Genomic DNA, 16,049 nt, shown 5'->3' with positions numbered 1-16,049 from the left:
AAGTTTTGAGTGTTAGCGGCTAATTTACTGCGCATGTGGACTGCGCAAAACAACAACTCCTGTCATTTTAATAAACGTATTTTACTAAAGCAAACTCTTTTTATATGAAAGTGTGCAAGCATTTTAACATTATAAAAATTGCATATATTCAGTTTAGGTTTCGTTCTAGTTATGTAGTATTTAGGACATTGTCAACACTTAAAATTGTTGATTTGGTGGTTTTCTCTCTAATATAAATATGAATACAGACGTACAAATTTATTCTATACCTATTAGTTTGCTAATTTTATATTTCTTTTTTTGAGATTTTATTAATATTACTATGAAATGAAAACTCTATATCTTTTGTTTTCAAAATAGCTTAGCTAGCTAGCACAGTAGTAACCAGGTGTTTGCTAAATTAATTCACATTTTATCGCTGCCAATCACAGTTAAACGGGCGAAGTCGGGGATATCAACTAGTTTATAAATGAAACTCATTCAAGTAAAAAATAGGTATAATATAATTAATTAATATAATGCATAACATTACTTCTACCTCCAGAAGCAAATTGTTTGTACTATCCTTTTGTTCTTGTGAAAATAAAACAAATACAAATATTTTGTACTAATGTAAAGGATTTTGTATTTTCCCTCCATTAATATAGCTCAGAATGCCAAATTTAAAATTAGAGTGTTCTGTATTCTTTTTTTAAAAGTCATATAATATAATGTAGTAAAATGAGGTTGCATACATTTATAAATAACAACTAACGTCATAGACACAAATAAGTTAAAAACATTCTTTAGAATTAGCTGTTAAATTGCTGGAGTCGATTTCATCGCTTAATGGATTTACATTATTTTGTTCAAATCTGATATGATCAGGTGAATTTGATCACTAATAGAGAAGATAGCTGTAGCTGTGGTTAGGTTTATGCACTATATATTTGTGTTCTCACACACGAGAATGGTAGCGAAATTACACAAAATAATATAAATCCATGAAGTATTATAATTAAACACATTCATTCTTAACTCATACTAAATATAGTTCTATTATAAATAACATTTTTCTTTGTAAATGAAATGTCATACAATCTGACCGCCTATCTCATGGCAAGTGGTAACCTTTTATATAAGAACAGTACCACGGAAATCACAAGACTTGACGATTATAATATCCTTCATGCGTTACAATTCTTGAGGACTAAAGGCTCTGAACCTTATAATTAATATCACAGTCCTATTTCACCTTTCAACACATAGTTTACAAAGCAAGTTCCTTGGCGACAGAAATATCTACGGAGACGACTTTGTACAAAGTGAGTACACTTTGTACAAATTCAGTACACTTTGTACAAATTCAGTATACTTTGTACATAGCCAGTACACTTTGTGCTAAGCCAGCACACTTTGTTTAAAGTCAGTACACTTTGTTTAAAGTCAATACACTTTGTTTAAAGTCAGTTCACTTTGTACATAGCCGGTACACTTTGTTTAAAGTCAGTTCACTTTGTACAAAGTCAGTACACTTTGTTCAAAGTCAGTACACTTTGTACAAAGTCAGTACACTTTATGCAAGATCAGTACACTTCATACAAATTCAGTAAAAAACTAAACTACATTATTTCATTTATTCTCCTTCATACATATTTTTTCACAATTTTCTTCGTTTCTTATTTCTTCATCTTACATGTGATTTGTAATTTCGTAAGTAGATATCTGTTCCAGGTGTACAGATTACAACAACCACTTCATACTGGTTCGTGAGTCTCATTTTGTGTTGGCTCCGTCAATATTACCGTTGTAGGTGTGTTTTCTTTTTTCTTGTTAGGCAAAGTCAAACAAAATATGGAGTTCACTGGAAAAAAAACTTATATGAGTGACTATAATATTCTACATGAATACCAGTCCAATTTAAACAGGGATCGAAATTACGAGCCTGAGTCGAGGTTCGAACCCTTAGCGGTACCCACAGACTAAAGTCGTATCCGTCAGGCGGGAGTTGGCTTTCAGCCGCTCCATAAGTCCTTCCACGGGTTTGGAGTGCCATACGTACTCGCCCCCTATCGTCCGGTGAAACTGTAAAGGCCAGCTGCGACCAACAGCGTTAGAGAAAAGAAAACCTACATGAATAAATGATTTTTAAATTTGAATTTGGATTTAGGGACGAACAGGAAAATATATGGAGTGGTGTTCGAGCGTTTTCGAACATGACATTGCCTTGCGCCTACAATGTCAACGTGTACCTTATTAATGAAATAATTCAAGTTCCCATTTAATATAGGGTTGCCAACCGTCCCGCTTTCCCAGGACATGTCCTAGTTTTTGTAGTGTCCTTGGATAGTTTTTGAGCAGTTCCTGGGTTTTTAAAACGCTTTGATAAGATCATGTATTTTCAAAATTCGCGCACCACTTTTACAATGCTTGCTCGAATGGTAGAGTTTTTATTAAATATCTACTGATGACTGATTATTACTATTACTTGAATTTTATTAATTTAGCCTATTTGCATTATATTACAATATAATTATAACAAGTATATTACTGAGCCCTGGTTTTAAACTAAATTGTCCTGGTTTTTCTTACTTCATATCCTAGTTTTTTAAACTTGGTGTTGGCAACCCTAATTTGATGTAACTTTAAAATGACTTCACAGTCCGCTATCATATTTTCATCATCATCATCGCAGCCCGGAAGACGTCCACTGCTGGACATAGGCCTATCATATTTTACTTATCCTTTATCCCTAAAGGCCTAAAGAAGTGGTCTAGTAAAATAAAGTTTCTTACATATGATAATCCCGCCAAATAGATAGAAACTGACTCCACAATTGGACTGTAGGAACACTCCTATTAGGTTAGAACCCAACATGGACCCCACTCGGCCCATCATCATAGATAGACACAGCGCCATCGCCCTGTTGACAATAAGTGTTAATATTTGAGATGCTAATATAAAAAAAACTATAATAAAAACCAGTTCACAAGTATAACTAACTGCTCGTCCCGGCTTCGCACGGGTGTACATGTATTATATATATATATATATATATATATATATATATATATATATATATATATATATATATATACCGCCTCAAAATATATATTAAAAAACCGCTTCAAAATCCGTTGCGTAGTTTTAAAGATTTAAGCATACGTAGGGACAGACAGCGACAGCGACTTTGTTTTATACTGTGTAATGATAGTGATATCCCTTGCTTAGATTAGCTGATTCGGCAAATCATTGTTTTGCCATATAAATTTCAGTACTAATATTGCTATTAAAAAATAGGGGCTGGTGGTAGAAGGGTGAAAATTTCGGGTTGTATGCAGTTTTAAATGCCACACTATAAAAAAAAATACAAAAAAAAATGTTAACCCTCGTCACATGGGGGTAAGAAAAAAAGATAGTAGCCGATTCTCAGACCTACTAAATATGCATAATTTTTTTTATAAAAATTTTAAGAGAATGCTAACTAACATTGTGACACAAGATTGTTATGTATAAGATGATCCCACCTAAATTTAGTTGGAAACATTTCCACGGCCACAGCAGTCATCAATCCGATGCAAGCTCCAGACATCTGGAACACGGCGAAGAGGACGACAGCCAGTTGCTTGTTGTACGCGAACTGAGCGCAGATACCGCAGACTCCGGTGGAGAATAGCAAGGTTACCAAAATGAGCTTCTTGCCAACGAAGTCAACGAGGAAGCCGACTATCAAGTACATGGAGCTGAAGACCAGTCCGATGTAGATGGAGTTCTGGAAGGTCGCTGTATTCATAGAATCGTTGCATTCAATCTGGAAGTGAATAAGAGTTTTATAGCAGTTGAACAATCATCTTTAAACCTTTTAGTATATGTAATATTATGTTATCTGTGGTAGTAATAATTTCTGGTACAATCCCTGGACAATTCACACAACGCCATCTAGCCCCAAGCTAAGCAGAGCTTGTGTGTGTACTAGACAACTGATAGATACACTTATATACATTTTTTAATGTTAATATTTAGGTATAGTAATAGTAACTCAGGACACTTCACAGTGCCATCAAGTTAGATAGGCTGAATTTGTGTTATACCCATAACTAGATTCGAGTGATTTACTGTGAAAGCAGTCGTAAGGAGTCGTGATTCATTAAGACAGAAATTCAAAGAGGCAAATATTTTCAAATCTTCACTAATTCCCAAAAAATAGCAATATTCATAATATTAATACTAGATTTAAAGACAAACTTGCTGTTCCTAAGTATCGTTTAGAAAAGTCAATGGGTCTTTTATGGGAATGGGTATAAAACATTACAATAAGATACCAAAGGATATCCGATATAGACAGAAAAATTATAGAACACAAAAAAAATTACGTTCATAAGCGGCTAAAATGTCCTACATGAATAAATGATTTTTGACTTGTTAGATAACTGATGGAAATACTTAAATAATACGTTTGAAATATGTATTTACATATGTAATATCCAAAACATACAACATACCTAAACCGATACAAACAATCATAGACATTAATACAAATGTTTGCTATGTGCCAACCCGCGCCTATCGGAAGCAAATCGGAGAGATGTTTTTATACGTGTTAAGACCACAACAGTAATAATATTGACATAGGACATCAAACATGAAGACATATTGTTATATTCCATTTTATTATACAAATTTACTCACATCTGTGCCATTGGAGCTGACATCGTTACTATTCGAGAGAATGTCGCAGATCCTCATCGGTCCCCCGTCGTGGTTTACTACCGCGTTCAGAATCGTTGGAAACCATACATAGAAGCCATTTGTGCTAAAATATAACACAAAAGTAGATTTAGTAATATCGTTATTTCCTTACTAATATTATAAATGCTGAAGTGACGCCAAAACTATTGAACCGATTTAAATGAAATTTGATACACACACAGTCTAGACACTAAGAAAGGATATAGCATACTTTTTAATGCGAAAAATGGGTTGTAAGTGTAGAAAAGGGAGATGAAAGGTTGTATGGAAGTATCGTAATTTTTAAAGCTGGAAGCTAGAAACTTATTTTTAAAATGTTGATTAAATATTTATTAAATTGATTAATTGATTAAAAAAATTAAATGATTAAAAATTGATGAATTGATTAATTGATTAAATATAAAGAAAAAGAGTTATAAGGGATTGAAAGGGGACATGAAAGGTTGTATAGAAATTCATCATTTTTGAAGATCAAACGATGAAACTTTTTACTTGGGCTTTTTTGGGTTCGATTATTAAATATTTTTTGTTTATTTGGTCATGGTCAGTATTCCACGCGGACGTTGTCGCGGGCACAGCTAGTTATAATCTAAATAGGAAATATTTTTTTATGGTGTTGATTAAATATAAATAAATATGACATTGCAAGTTTATAAAATCACTTTTAAGCGTATGAAATAAAATAAAATAACATACTTTCAAAGATAGTTTTTTACCCCCCATTAATAAATAGGGGGTCAAAAAAATGTTAGATAAACTTAACATGACAAAATTTGTAAAAAAATTATCTAATGCTATCTAAAGTCACTGTTCCATGCGGACGAAGTCGCGGCCACAGCTAGTATTAATATATTTACAACAAAGTGTTTATACACTCACGTGGCAAATATTCCAAATTGCACGAAGCAGGTGAGGCAGGTCCACGGCAGTAGAGGCGGTTTGAAGAGTGGCACAGTCTGATCCCGCATCGATGACAATATCGCCTTTATGCCCTTGTCTTCAGGGCACTTTTCCGTTTGACTTTCCACTAATATAGATTCTACCTGTTCGAAAAAATAACTTTTGATTTATTTGCATCACTTCCATATGCACAAATATGTATAATTAAAATAAAAATAAATGATATAAAACGATAAATAAGATATATATATATAAGATATTGACTACTCCGGTAGTCTAGCGGTTACACATACAGCTTTACTTCCGATGGTCGCGTGATCGATTTCTCGTCGGTGCAAACATTTTATTCATGAATATGATTGTTTGTATCGATCTGGGTGTTTTCTATGTATATTATATATATATTTATAAAAAGAATTTATATATTTATATCAGTTGTCTAGTACCCATAACACAAGCTCTGCTTGTCGTGGGACTAATTGACGCTGTGGTTAAGCGCAATTGTCGAGGGTTCAATGACGGACAAAGACTAAAGCAGACAATATGTACAATTGTACATGTGTACATGAAATTCAAGGCCGTGAATTATTAATCAACGATTCCGTATAATTGGGATATGAAAATAATTTAGAGCTCCAAAAATTACGATCCCTAGCCCTTAATCCGTCACTACCAGAGTTATCATGCTGCAGTATACACAGATTACAAAGCAAGCTATTTTTTTTAAATGGATGCATTGATATGGTGAACGTTCCTGCGCTAACGGTTTGCGCTGGCGCAGGCAGGTATACCAGTGGAGGATGAGCAGCTGATAAGATGAGCATGAGGTCAGGTCAAATTCACCAGTAATTTATCACGATGGCTTCTAGAGGAAACCGCGTGGAAGTTAAACTAACATAGTACATGCTAAAAATGGAGTTCTTAATACACATTACTAACAATCCGATTCCCCTCCAATCACGCTACTTGACGGCAGAAATACCTCTTGTACATAAATTTGACGGCTGAAATACTCACTGGAAACGTTTCCTTGTGTTGTCTATGGTTCACAGAATAAATGTTCTTTACAACTTCTAATACTTTCTCCTTTTGGCCAGTAGCACTCAGGAATTTGGGGCTCTCAGGAGTGAAGAGGAGCAACACGGAACTAATCATGTAGGGCACCGCGCAGGCCACCACCAGGAGGCGCCAGGGACGGTAGAAGATATCCAGGAATGGAATGTAAAACGAAAATTCCAGAGGTAGAATCAGCCAGCAGATAGCTGTAGAGAAAAAAAATTACGTTGATATAATTTTAATATCCAATAGATAGAACTTTATTATACGTAAAAGGACACATACAGTAAACGAAGGAATATTTTAAACGAAGACTGAAGAAGGTGATCCGCCAAGAGTTATGGCTATATAAATTAATATCGTTATTAAAAAAAAATAGGATTGTATGTATTATTTTTTAATGCTGAATCAAAATAAAAAAAAAAAATACAAAAAAATTAATAAACCTTGAATTGAAAAACTGTTATCATATATCTCTTTACTGAACATACACACAAATTTTCAAGAATCAGTCAAGCAGTTTTGCTGTAGTTTATGTTATAAACACTGTGACTCGAGGATTTTATATATTAGATAGTTTTTTTTTATTTATAACTCTTTATTGCACCTTAAACAATTACAAAAAAAAAAAATTCATAGTATACAGAAAGGTAGGCTAGGTACAAAAGGCGATCTTACCGCCAAAGCGATTTCCGGACAACCTTTGGATAGAGGAGAAAAGACAGGAGACAGTGGTGAATGGCGGGAGTTAGAATGAATAGACGTAAATAGTAATAGTAATATATCATATATATATATATATATATACACATAATATAAATACATATACATCTAATATATGTATACAATATACATATAAAATAAAATATATAATATAAAATTAAAGAAATTTACATTATTAGGATCACAGAACAGAGAAGTACTTTGTTCCGTAACTAGGTCGGAATTATATCTTTTCATCACACTTGCTTGTTATGTGGATATAATTTCACTGTTTTTAGATATTGTAAGGATGAATGTACTTAGTAAGTAAGTAGTATATAAGGATTGATTATTATAATAAACGGAACAGTATACACTCAAATGTTGTACCTATCATTTGCCTAACAAGCATCACCCTTATCTAAATATGAAAACTAAATATCTAAATAATAAAAACTAATCTAAACTCAAAGGTGACTGACGTAGTGATCTATCAACGCACAGCCCAAATCACTGGACGGATCGGGCTGAAAATTGGCATGTCGGTAGATGTTATGACGTAGGCATCCGCTAAGAATTTTGATTAATTCTACTCCCAAAGGCATAAAATAGGGGATGAAAATTTGTATGAAACTTTGTCAATTTTAATCCGATCGGACTGAGACTTTGCATGCCCAAAGCTACTATGACGTAAGCATCCCCTAAGAAAGGATTTTGATAAATTCCACCCCTAAGCGAATAAATTAACGCGAGTGAAGCCGCGGGCAAAAGCTAGTAATATATAAAGCAACCCATAAAACACGCGTGCGTTATAAACGTAAATAGGGAAGTTGCACTATGTGCTATTTTTTATCAAATTTCATGTGCCGATGATCGACGAAAAAGTAGTAGGCAGCATGCTGTTTAAAAAATGTAAAATGGCCGGAAATTTCTGTGCATCACAGGTTGAGTTTATTTAAAATCAAGTTTATTAAAAAAACGTCGTACAACATACGAGCGTATTTAACACACTCCGCTCTATTACGCCATCGCTTATGGCTCGGGCTGAAATTCCGCCTCGTGTTATAATCATCATAACGCACACACTCACCGGGTAAAATGACAGTTCCGATCCCGACAAAGGAGGATCCGAATGCAACCATTTTGTCTCTGTGTCGTATGTTGTTGAATTCACCAATGAACGTGTAAACCACAGCTGAAGGTCCTGACATACTGGAAAATAACGGAATTTGTTTAGATATTATTGGAGTGGCAAAAAAAGTTGAATGAACACTTGATGGTAAGTGGCATTCGTCGTCTATATATAATATAATAACTTTTTTTTTTCCATGTTCGTCCATCTCCTTTTCAGTGATGGAACAGGCAAAGATCCTTAGACAGTATAATATAATAACATTTACCCTCTATTTTTTTTTTATTATATTTTACTGCTCTGGATACAAGTCCTTTTTAGCCTAACATAAAAATAATTACAATTTCTTCACAGTGTTAGAAATAAATTTATAGAAAATCTTGAATAGTACAGGACTTGATGAGATCTCTTCTAGAGACTTATTTACCCTCTAAATGCGCGAATATATATATATATATGTATATATACAATTCTATACTGGAAAGTACACGTGCAAACGACTTTCTCCTGAATTACACCGTATTTGGAGTAGTCAGGGCACATAATAACGTGGTATGGTCCACATGATATATACGCGTGTATATACATATAGATATACGTATCTTGTTGTATCTTCTATCTATATTGCTGTTAGCACAGACAATATATATAGAAGGATCACCAGTTCATATTCATACATTAAAAAGTGCATATAGTTTTAAATATATTTTTATTAAACCTAAACAAAGCACCATCTAGTACCAAATTAATTATTAAACAAGCTTCTGTTAAGGGTACTAGATAACTGATAGAAATACTTAAACACATTTATTGATAATATACATAGAAAACACTCAGATAAATACAAACAATCATACTCATAAACACAAATCGTGCAAAAAATTCGTATCTGCGACTATCTGAAATCAAGCAGTGTGGTAAACCGCTAGACGACTCAAGGCCGTTAAGATAGAGTTACGAGACTTTGGTGAAGTCAAAGTCAAGTAAAGTGAACATTCAATAAATACGACATAACTAATATCATAAATACTAACAATACAGAAGAAAAAAACTGCAGCACGGCAAACGTGATCAAGTTTGGCGCGAAACTGGTGAGCACAGAGAAGACAACGTTAGCGAGCATAGAGAACAGCATGACTGGTCTGCGCCCGCGTGTGTCAGCTAGCCAGCCCCATAAATAGGACATCAGAATTATAGCTGAAAAAAAAAAGTTTCACTCAGATCGAAATAGGATTTTAAATTTATTTATTTATTGACAAATATGTATCTTGCCAGTGCTCAGGAATGGAAAACTATTATGCAGAATAAATTTATACTGTTACTTGAGATTTCTGAACAAACGGAGATAGAAACAATTAGGTTGTATTACGTAGGTTTCATGGTATATTTTATGACAATATTGTTCGTGGTGTACATCATAAATAAATAGATAAATAAAATATATGTACGGTATGCTTTTCATTGCCTTAAAATAAGATATTTTGGAAATAAATTTTCTATAATTGTAGGTACTAAATAACTGTAACAAAACTTTATGTTGGAATTAATTTAAAATAAATTGATCGTCTTCAATTACTATTGAAATTTGTTCATTTTGAGCTGAAACCAAAGATCGCGTTTTGTTATATTTTATCATATTAAGAAAATATTTTCGTTTTTGTTATTTATAACACTTTATTGTACATTAAAACATTTAGAATGCCAGAACAACGAGCGTTAAAAATAAATTGTACAATAATGGACTTATCACCAAATGAGGGATTTCTTCCAGGCTAAAAGGAATTGTGGAGTGATGGAAAGAGAAGATTATACATAAATGATAACAATGGGTGGATATTACTACTTACGTTACTTTTTCACGCACAAAGTACTGAATGCATTTTAGTGAAACTTTACAATAATATTCTACATCAGAATAACACAGGTTATAAATTTCACGTAGGTATAATCTACAGCGCGTATGATCTAATACATTTTAAGTCAAAGTTAGAACCTTGACTTAAAATGTAATTGAAGAGTAGTTGAAATAGTGACTTACCTAAGAATGGTATGGCTGCTAACCAGCCACGCTGCTGCAACGTGAGCTGGAGGTCGCACTGTGCTGCCGGCATCACATAACCGAGAGCCAGGCTCTGCATGATCACACCGAGCAGTATAATTCCGCATAGCAACATATGCAATATATTGTATACACCTAAACCTGTAAAATCAAATCAAAATTCTTAATTACATCGAGGTCACCTTAGACTTACATATTTCCGCTGCCATAGCAGCTTGCTTTATAAGCTGGAATATATGTTTTGTTTACTGTGAAATACAGGCGAGACGCGGGATATCTTTTTTTCTGGGGTTTTGGGTTATTGTCAAGTGGCGGTAGGACCTGTGTCACTTCGATCTACATAGATCTATTGTACTGCCCCTTGTTAAAGTTCGCTTCAAGACCCGTGAAGGGACCAGAATTGAAGGATATTCTTAGGAACGATCATTTTTATCTCCTCAGGATAGAGTATATACTTTCAAAAGGAGATATTTCGTTTATGTATGAGTTGGCTATAACCACATAGGATGTGTATGTGATGTGATATATTAGTTCTCCGGAATGGTAACGCATGAGTGGTATAACGGGCGTTATATGATAAACTGATGTCCGTAGTGCTGTTCATGTAAGCGCGAAAAAAAAATGACGATGAATGGCAAATATGTATCAGCAACTCCATGCACTCTAATGGAGTTGGCCTTTACAGCTTTAGTTTTTAGTCGTCAGCTTGTATGAAATTCCAATTATATTAAGAAACCTAGCACATAGTTCAGACCCTCATATAAATTAATTTGGTATGCACTGATGTCATGCTCTTATCCTGTAATTTTTTAACTTCTGAGTTTGGATTAGATTCTGATATCTTTATATATACTTTAGCATCATTATTTTAGATATATAAGTAAATCATTACATAGTATAAAACAAAGTCGCTATCATTGTCTGTCCCTATATTAAATCTTTAAAACTACGCAACGGATTTTGAAGCGGTTTTTTTAATAGATAGAGTGATTCAAGAGGAAGGTTTATATGTATAATACATGTACACCCGGGCGAAGCCGGGATGAGTAGTTAGTAATAGATAAATGTAGTGATACAAATAATATTTATGATTGCATATGCTAATGGAATAATTACTGCATATTTGTATCGTTTATGATGCCACTGGGTTAGTTATTATCTAATCTAAAGGGTCTTGCACTTCTATTTGACGTGCATTAGCATATTTATAATTGTGATTACAACATTACCTACTCTCAGATTAGATGCCTAGTGATTTATGATATATAAATAGGTTGACGGCTGTGATATATACAGATTAATACTTGTATCTATATATGAGTGTATATAGATACGTATACGAGTGTCATCTATATAGATATTAAAACAATCTGAAGTCATGTTATAAAGAGAAAAAAAGAAAAGTAAATTTGGATACCACTGCACAGTAAGGACAACTGTATTCTAGCCAGATAGGCAAATAACTAGTATATAACATATAATGTATTTACTTGAGTTATGAGTAGTATTCAAGTATAAATAAGGATTTACCTGCCAGTGCCATGGCTTCATCCAGCGTAGCTGAAGGTATCTTGCCATATCTGGAACCTTCCTTTAATGTTCCGTTTGCGACCATTTTGTAGATCTGAAATATCAAATAAACCTATAAATATTTTTATGTCACATTGTTTTAATAATTTAATTTATAAGTTCAATAAAGAGTATAATATAGATAAATAGTTTCTTTTGTTACCATTACATTGGTTAAACTAACGATGGGTCATGGGTTCAAGTTCTGTATAACACAAATATTAGAACTGAAAGATGACTACAACTGTAGCTGTTCTAGATATGTATATCTACTAATATTATAGAAAAGAAAACATCTCTGTATGTATGTTTATCACCCTTTAAAAAGCGACTGAATTAATTTAAATTTGGTTTAAAAGTACTTATAAATAATCATAAGGACGAACAGGGACTATGTTTTATCTTAAAACAGACAATGTTCCGGGTAAAAACTAGTTCTCTATGTATAATCTACATACTATAATAGTTCGAAATAAAAATATTTGTTTTGCTTGAGAGTTTTATATCATCATCATTATCCATGAAAAACCCTGAAATACTGACAAAATATGTACCTATTGCTTACAAGTTTTTTTTTATTAACATGTGTTTGTTTAAGCTGAGATTGTGTTTATTAATTAAACTACATTGGGATTACCTTTATTATATGAATTATGATAATGATAAGAAGATAGCGGATTTTATATCCAGTGGCAATAAACTGTGCTACCCCACGCAAAGTTGCTACGCTAATATGTAAAATATTCCATAACTTGTATGTTTTATAATATACATATATATATACTAGCTTTTGCCCGCGGCTTCGTTCGTGTTAATTTATCCTCTTAGGGGTGGAATTTATCAAAATACTTTCTTAGGGGATGCCGTCGTCATAGTAGCTTTATGCATGCAAAGTCTCAGCCAGATCGGTTAAAAATTGACAAAATTTCATCCCCTTAGGGGTGGAATTTATCAAAATCCTTCCTTAAGGGATGCCTACGTCACGTGGTTTGGACTGTGCGTTGATGGATCAACGCACAGTCCAAACCATGTTAGTCACCTTTGAGTTATATATATTTAGATATACTGTTTAAATTTGACGCGGTCATTATTTATACGTATAATTCGTAAATCACAGGACGGTAAGATCCCGTGATTTACTTTACGTTTTATATTTATTAAGTTCCCGATATTTGGGAAGTTTCAACCGCCATGATCACGGGTAAACTGAATATCGGGGGAATAAAACGTGGTAAGATCCCGTGATTTACTAATTAGGTATACATATATTGTAGTACTAAAAACATAGTTCTTTTACATTATATTTCTGCTTAACCCTCTGATGATTTATTATGTATTTTTTTAATGAGGGGTTGGAGCTAATGTCAGTTGCATTAGACCTGTAGCACTGCGAACTACATAGATCTATTGTACTCGCCCTTTTTTTCAAAGTTTGCTACCTAAACCCGTCAGAGACAAGAATTGAAGGATATTCTTAGGATAGATGGTTTTTATTTCCACAGGATAGAGAGTGTACTTTCCAAAGGAGATATGACGTTTACGCGTGAGTGGGCTACAACGACATAGGATGTGTAGTGGTGTTTCCTGTTGATCTTGACAAGAATCTGCAGATTCATTACATAACGGATCCACATAGAAAATCGTAAACCGCCAATTTTAATCTATTGCAATAGAGAATTGTTAAAAACATAGTTACATTTTTAGTACACTGATGTATATAATCGGAATGTATTATCCTGGTATTTACGATTATAATAAATATAAATGTACAGATCCCATCCGCACCATAGACAATGACATGGGCATAGAACGAAAAAGTGTTGTAATATCTGTGCTATGCAACATTTTGTTAAAGTTCTATAATTTTTTTTGTTCATTTTTTACCATGTATACAGGCAAAGGGTTCTGGTCATACAGCCGTTGCTTCGGAAATCTAACTTCACTTCTATAATTAGATACTGTATTTTTGGTACTACACTACCATTTACACAAGTACTTTTATAATCGGGGCTAGAATACTTTTCGTTCTCTAAAGAGTCAACCACGGTTGGCTAGGGGACCGTATTTTTTTGTTATATTGCGTCAAAATAGCACTGTCCAATGACAGTTTCGTTAATAGTAAAAATTCTATTAAATTAAATTCTAATAACAAATCGTAATAGTTTAATTACCCAATTTTAAGATATTTAAATTACATATCATTCCTGAATTAAAAATTATATAACACATAACCTAAAATTTTATAACACATAGGTATAATCGTGAAGGTTTCGTATTCGATCACGCTCATACAGATAATCGAATTTGAATATTTATACGCAAATGGATCATCTTCTTGAGTTATACTAATGTTATTTCTTTTTATGAGAGATATGTAAGTCGTGTATTAAAAAGCATTCACTAGTTTTTCCCGCGATTTCATCTTCTTTGTGCGGTCTTGTGATTAAATCTATCTTCAAGTCAGATTTCATTAAGTTCTGAACAGCCATTTAGTCTTTAATAGCCAACAAACAGACAATCTGATTCACTTATGTATACATATAAGAAAACTCTAAATTGTAGCTTCATTCGTTTAGGAGTTACGATGCCACAGACAGATACACAAACAAGCCAAACTTATTGCACTCCTCTTTTAGCGTCTCGGATTAAAAAGAACATAATTACATTAAACCTCTTTTTTTGGACTAATGTAATTTATAAATTAGAATATTATTTAAAAAAATGGAATTTTAAACATAAAAGTCGTAACTCACCTAATGTAATGCTCCAAATTGAACCATATATGTATATATTATAGCTTTAATATTAATACAACACAGCTCTAATATTAATGAGCGAGCGACCACTACTGATTAGTTTTAAAGGGTTAGTCGCATTATATCTCCGCTGAAGCGTCTTTATACCGCATGTTTATCAGATATCAGGAGTGTTATAAAGTGTCTTAACTGAGTAGCATTTTGTTATTATGATTCAAATTTCCCCAAAATTTAGATTAATAAATATATTTAAATGTAACTGAGTCTGTGATTATAGTTCTAAATTCCCCGTAGACAATATTTACGTTAATAAACATATTTAAAACTAGTTGAGCTTGTGACTCCATATCTGTACAACGCCTCTCTGATCGATCCATCGTCCAATTCAAATGGTGATCGATATTACGACGGCCTGAGCCGAGGTTCGAAACAATAGCGGTGATCAGGTCAAAGTCGTATCCGTCAGGCCGGAGTTGGCATTCAGATGCTCCATAAGTCCTTCCGAGAGTGCCATTTTCACTCGCTTCCTATTATCGATGAAGCTATTAAGGCCAACTGCGGCAGTTAGACTAACAGCATTAGAGTAATCCGAAAAATAAAATACTTTATAATATGACGCCCGTGATATCACTCATACGTTGTCACTCTTGCGAACTGGCATTTGGTATTCAGCCGCTCCATAAGTCATTCCGTGGGTTTGGAGTGATGGAGATATTCAGTGGATAATAGCAGCAAATATAATATAATCTGTTTTTCATAACGGTTAGTTAGCAACATGTATACTAATTTTAAATGTGATGGGTTACACTTTTTATTCTAAAATCAATGTGCCTAATATGGAGTATCTGTATTTGCTCCTTATCGTCTAGTGAAGCTGTAAGGGCGAGCTGCAATCAACAGCTTTAGAGTTGTGTAGTAAAACAATAAAAAAAACATTTAATATTGAATGAAGCTTATCATTACTGTATGCCCACATTCAGTAATGTTAATATTGGGGATATTAAGGGGATTGTTCGTATTGGGGACTAGGACCAAGTAATGTACCATGTCAGGTCGACCTACACGGGGTTCCCTGTGGAAACCAAATGATTTTTTCACTTTTCACGATGGGCTGACTTCATTATCATGTTATCATCCTCCACAGATG

General features: G+C 33.5%; 1 protein-coding gene across 1 annotated transcript; it reads right to left on the bottom strand.

The window, feature by feature from the left end:
- Window positions 1-1,675: 1,675 nt before the first annotated feature.
- Window positions 1,676-12,192, bottom strand: LOC131848685 (uncharacterized). The gene is made up of 10 exons (XM_059198611.1): window positions 12,108-12,192; window positions 10,557-10,718; window positions 9,553-9,715; window positions 8,477-8,598; window positions 6,646-6,890; window positions 5,608-5,771; window positions 4,669-4,792; window positions 3,507-3,790; window positions 2,775-2,902; window positions 1,676-1,843 (listed from the first exon to the last, which is right to left on the bottom strand). The coding sequence occupies exons 1-10, from the start codon at window positions 12,190-12,192 to the stop codon at window positions 1,737-1,739; spliced, it is 1,584 nt and encodes a 527-aa protein (XP_059054594.1). The 3' UTR covers window positions 1,676-1,736.
- Between the last annotated feature and the right edge of the window lie 3,857 nt (window positions 12,193-16,049).

This window comes from Achroia grisella, unplaced genomic scaffold, assembly GCF_030625045.1.
Source record: "Achroia grisella isolate CSIRO2021 unplaced genomic scaffold, CSIRO_AGI_Agris_v1 utg567, whole genome shotgun sequence".
NCBI classification, from domain to species: domain Eukaryota; kingdom Metazoa; phylum Arthropoda; class Insecta; order Lepidoptera; family Pyralidae; genus Achroia; species Achroia grisella.
This window is presented reverse-complemented; position numbering and strand designations above follow the sequence as displayed.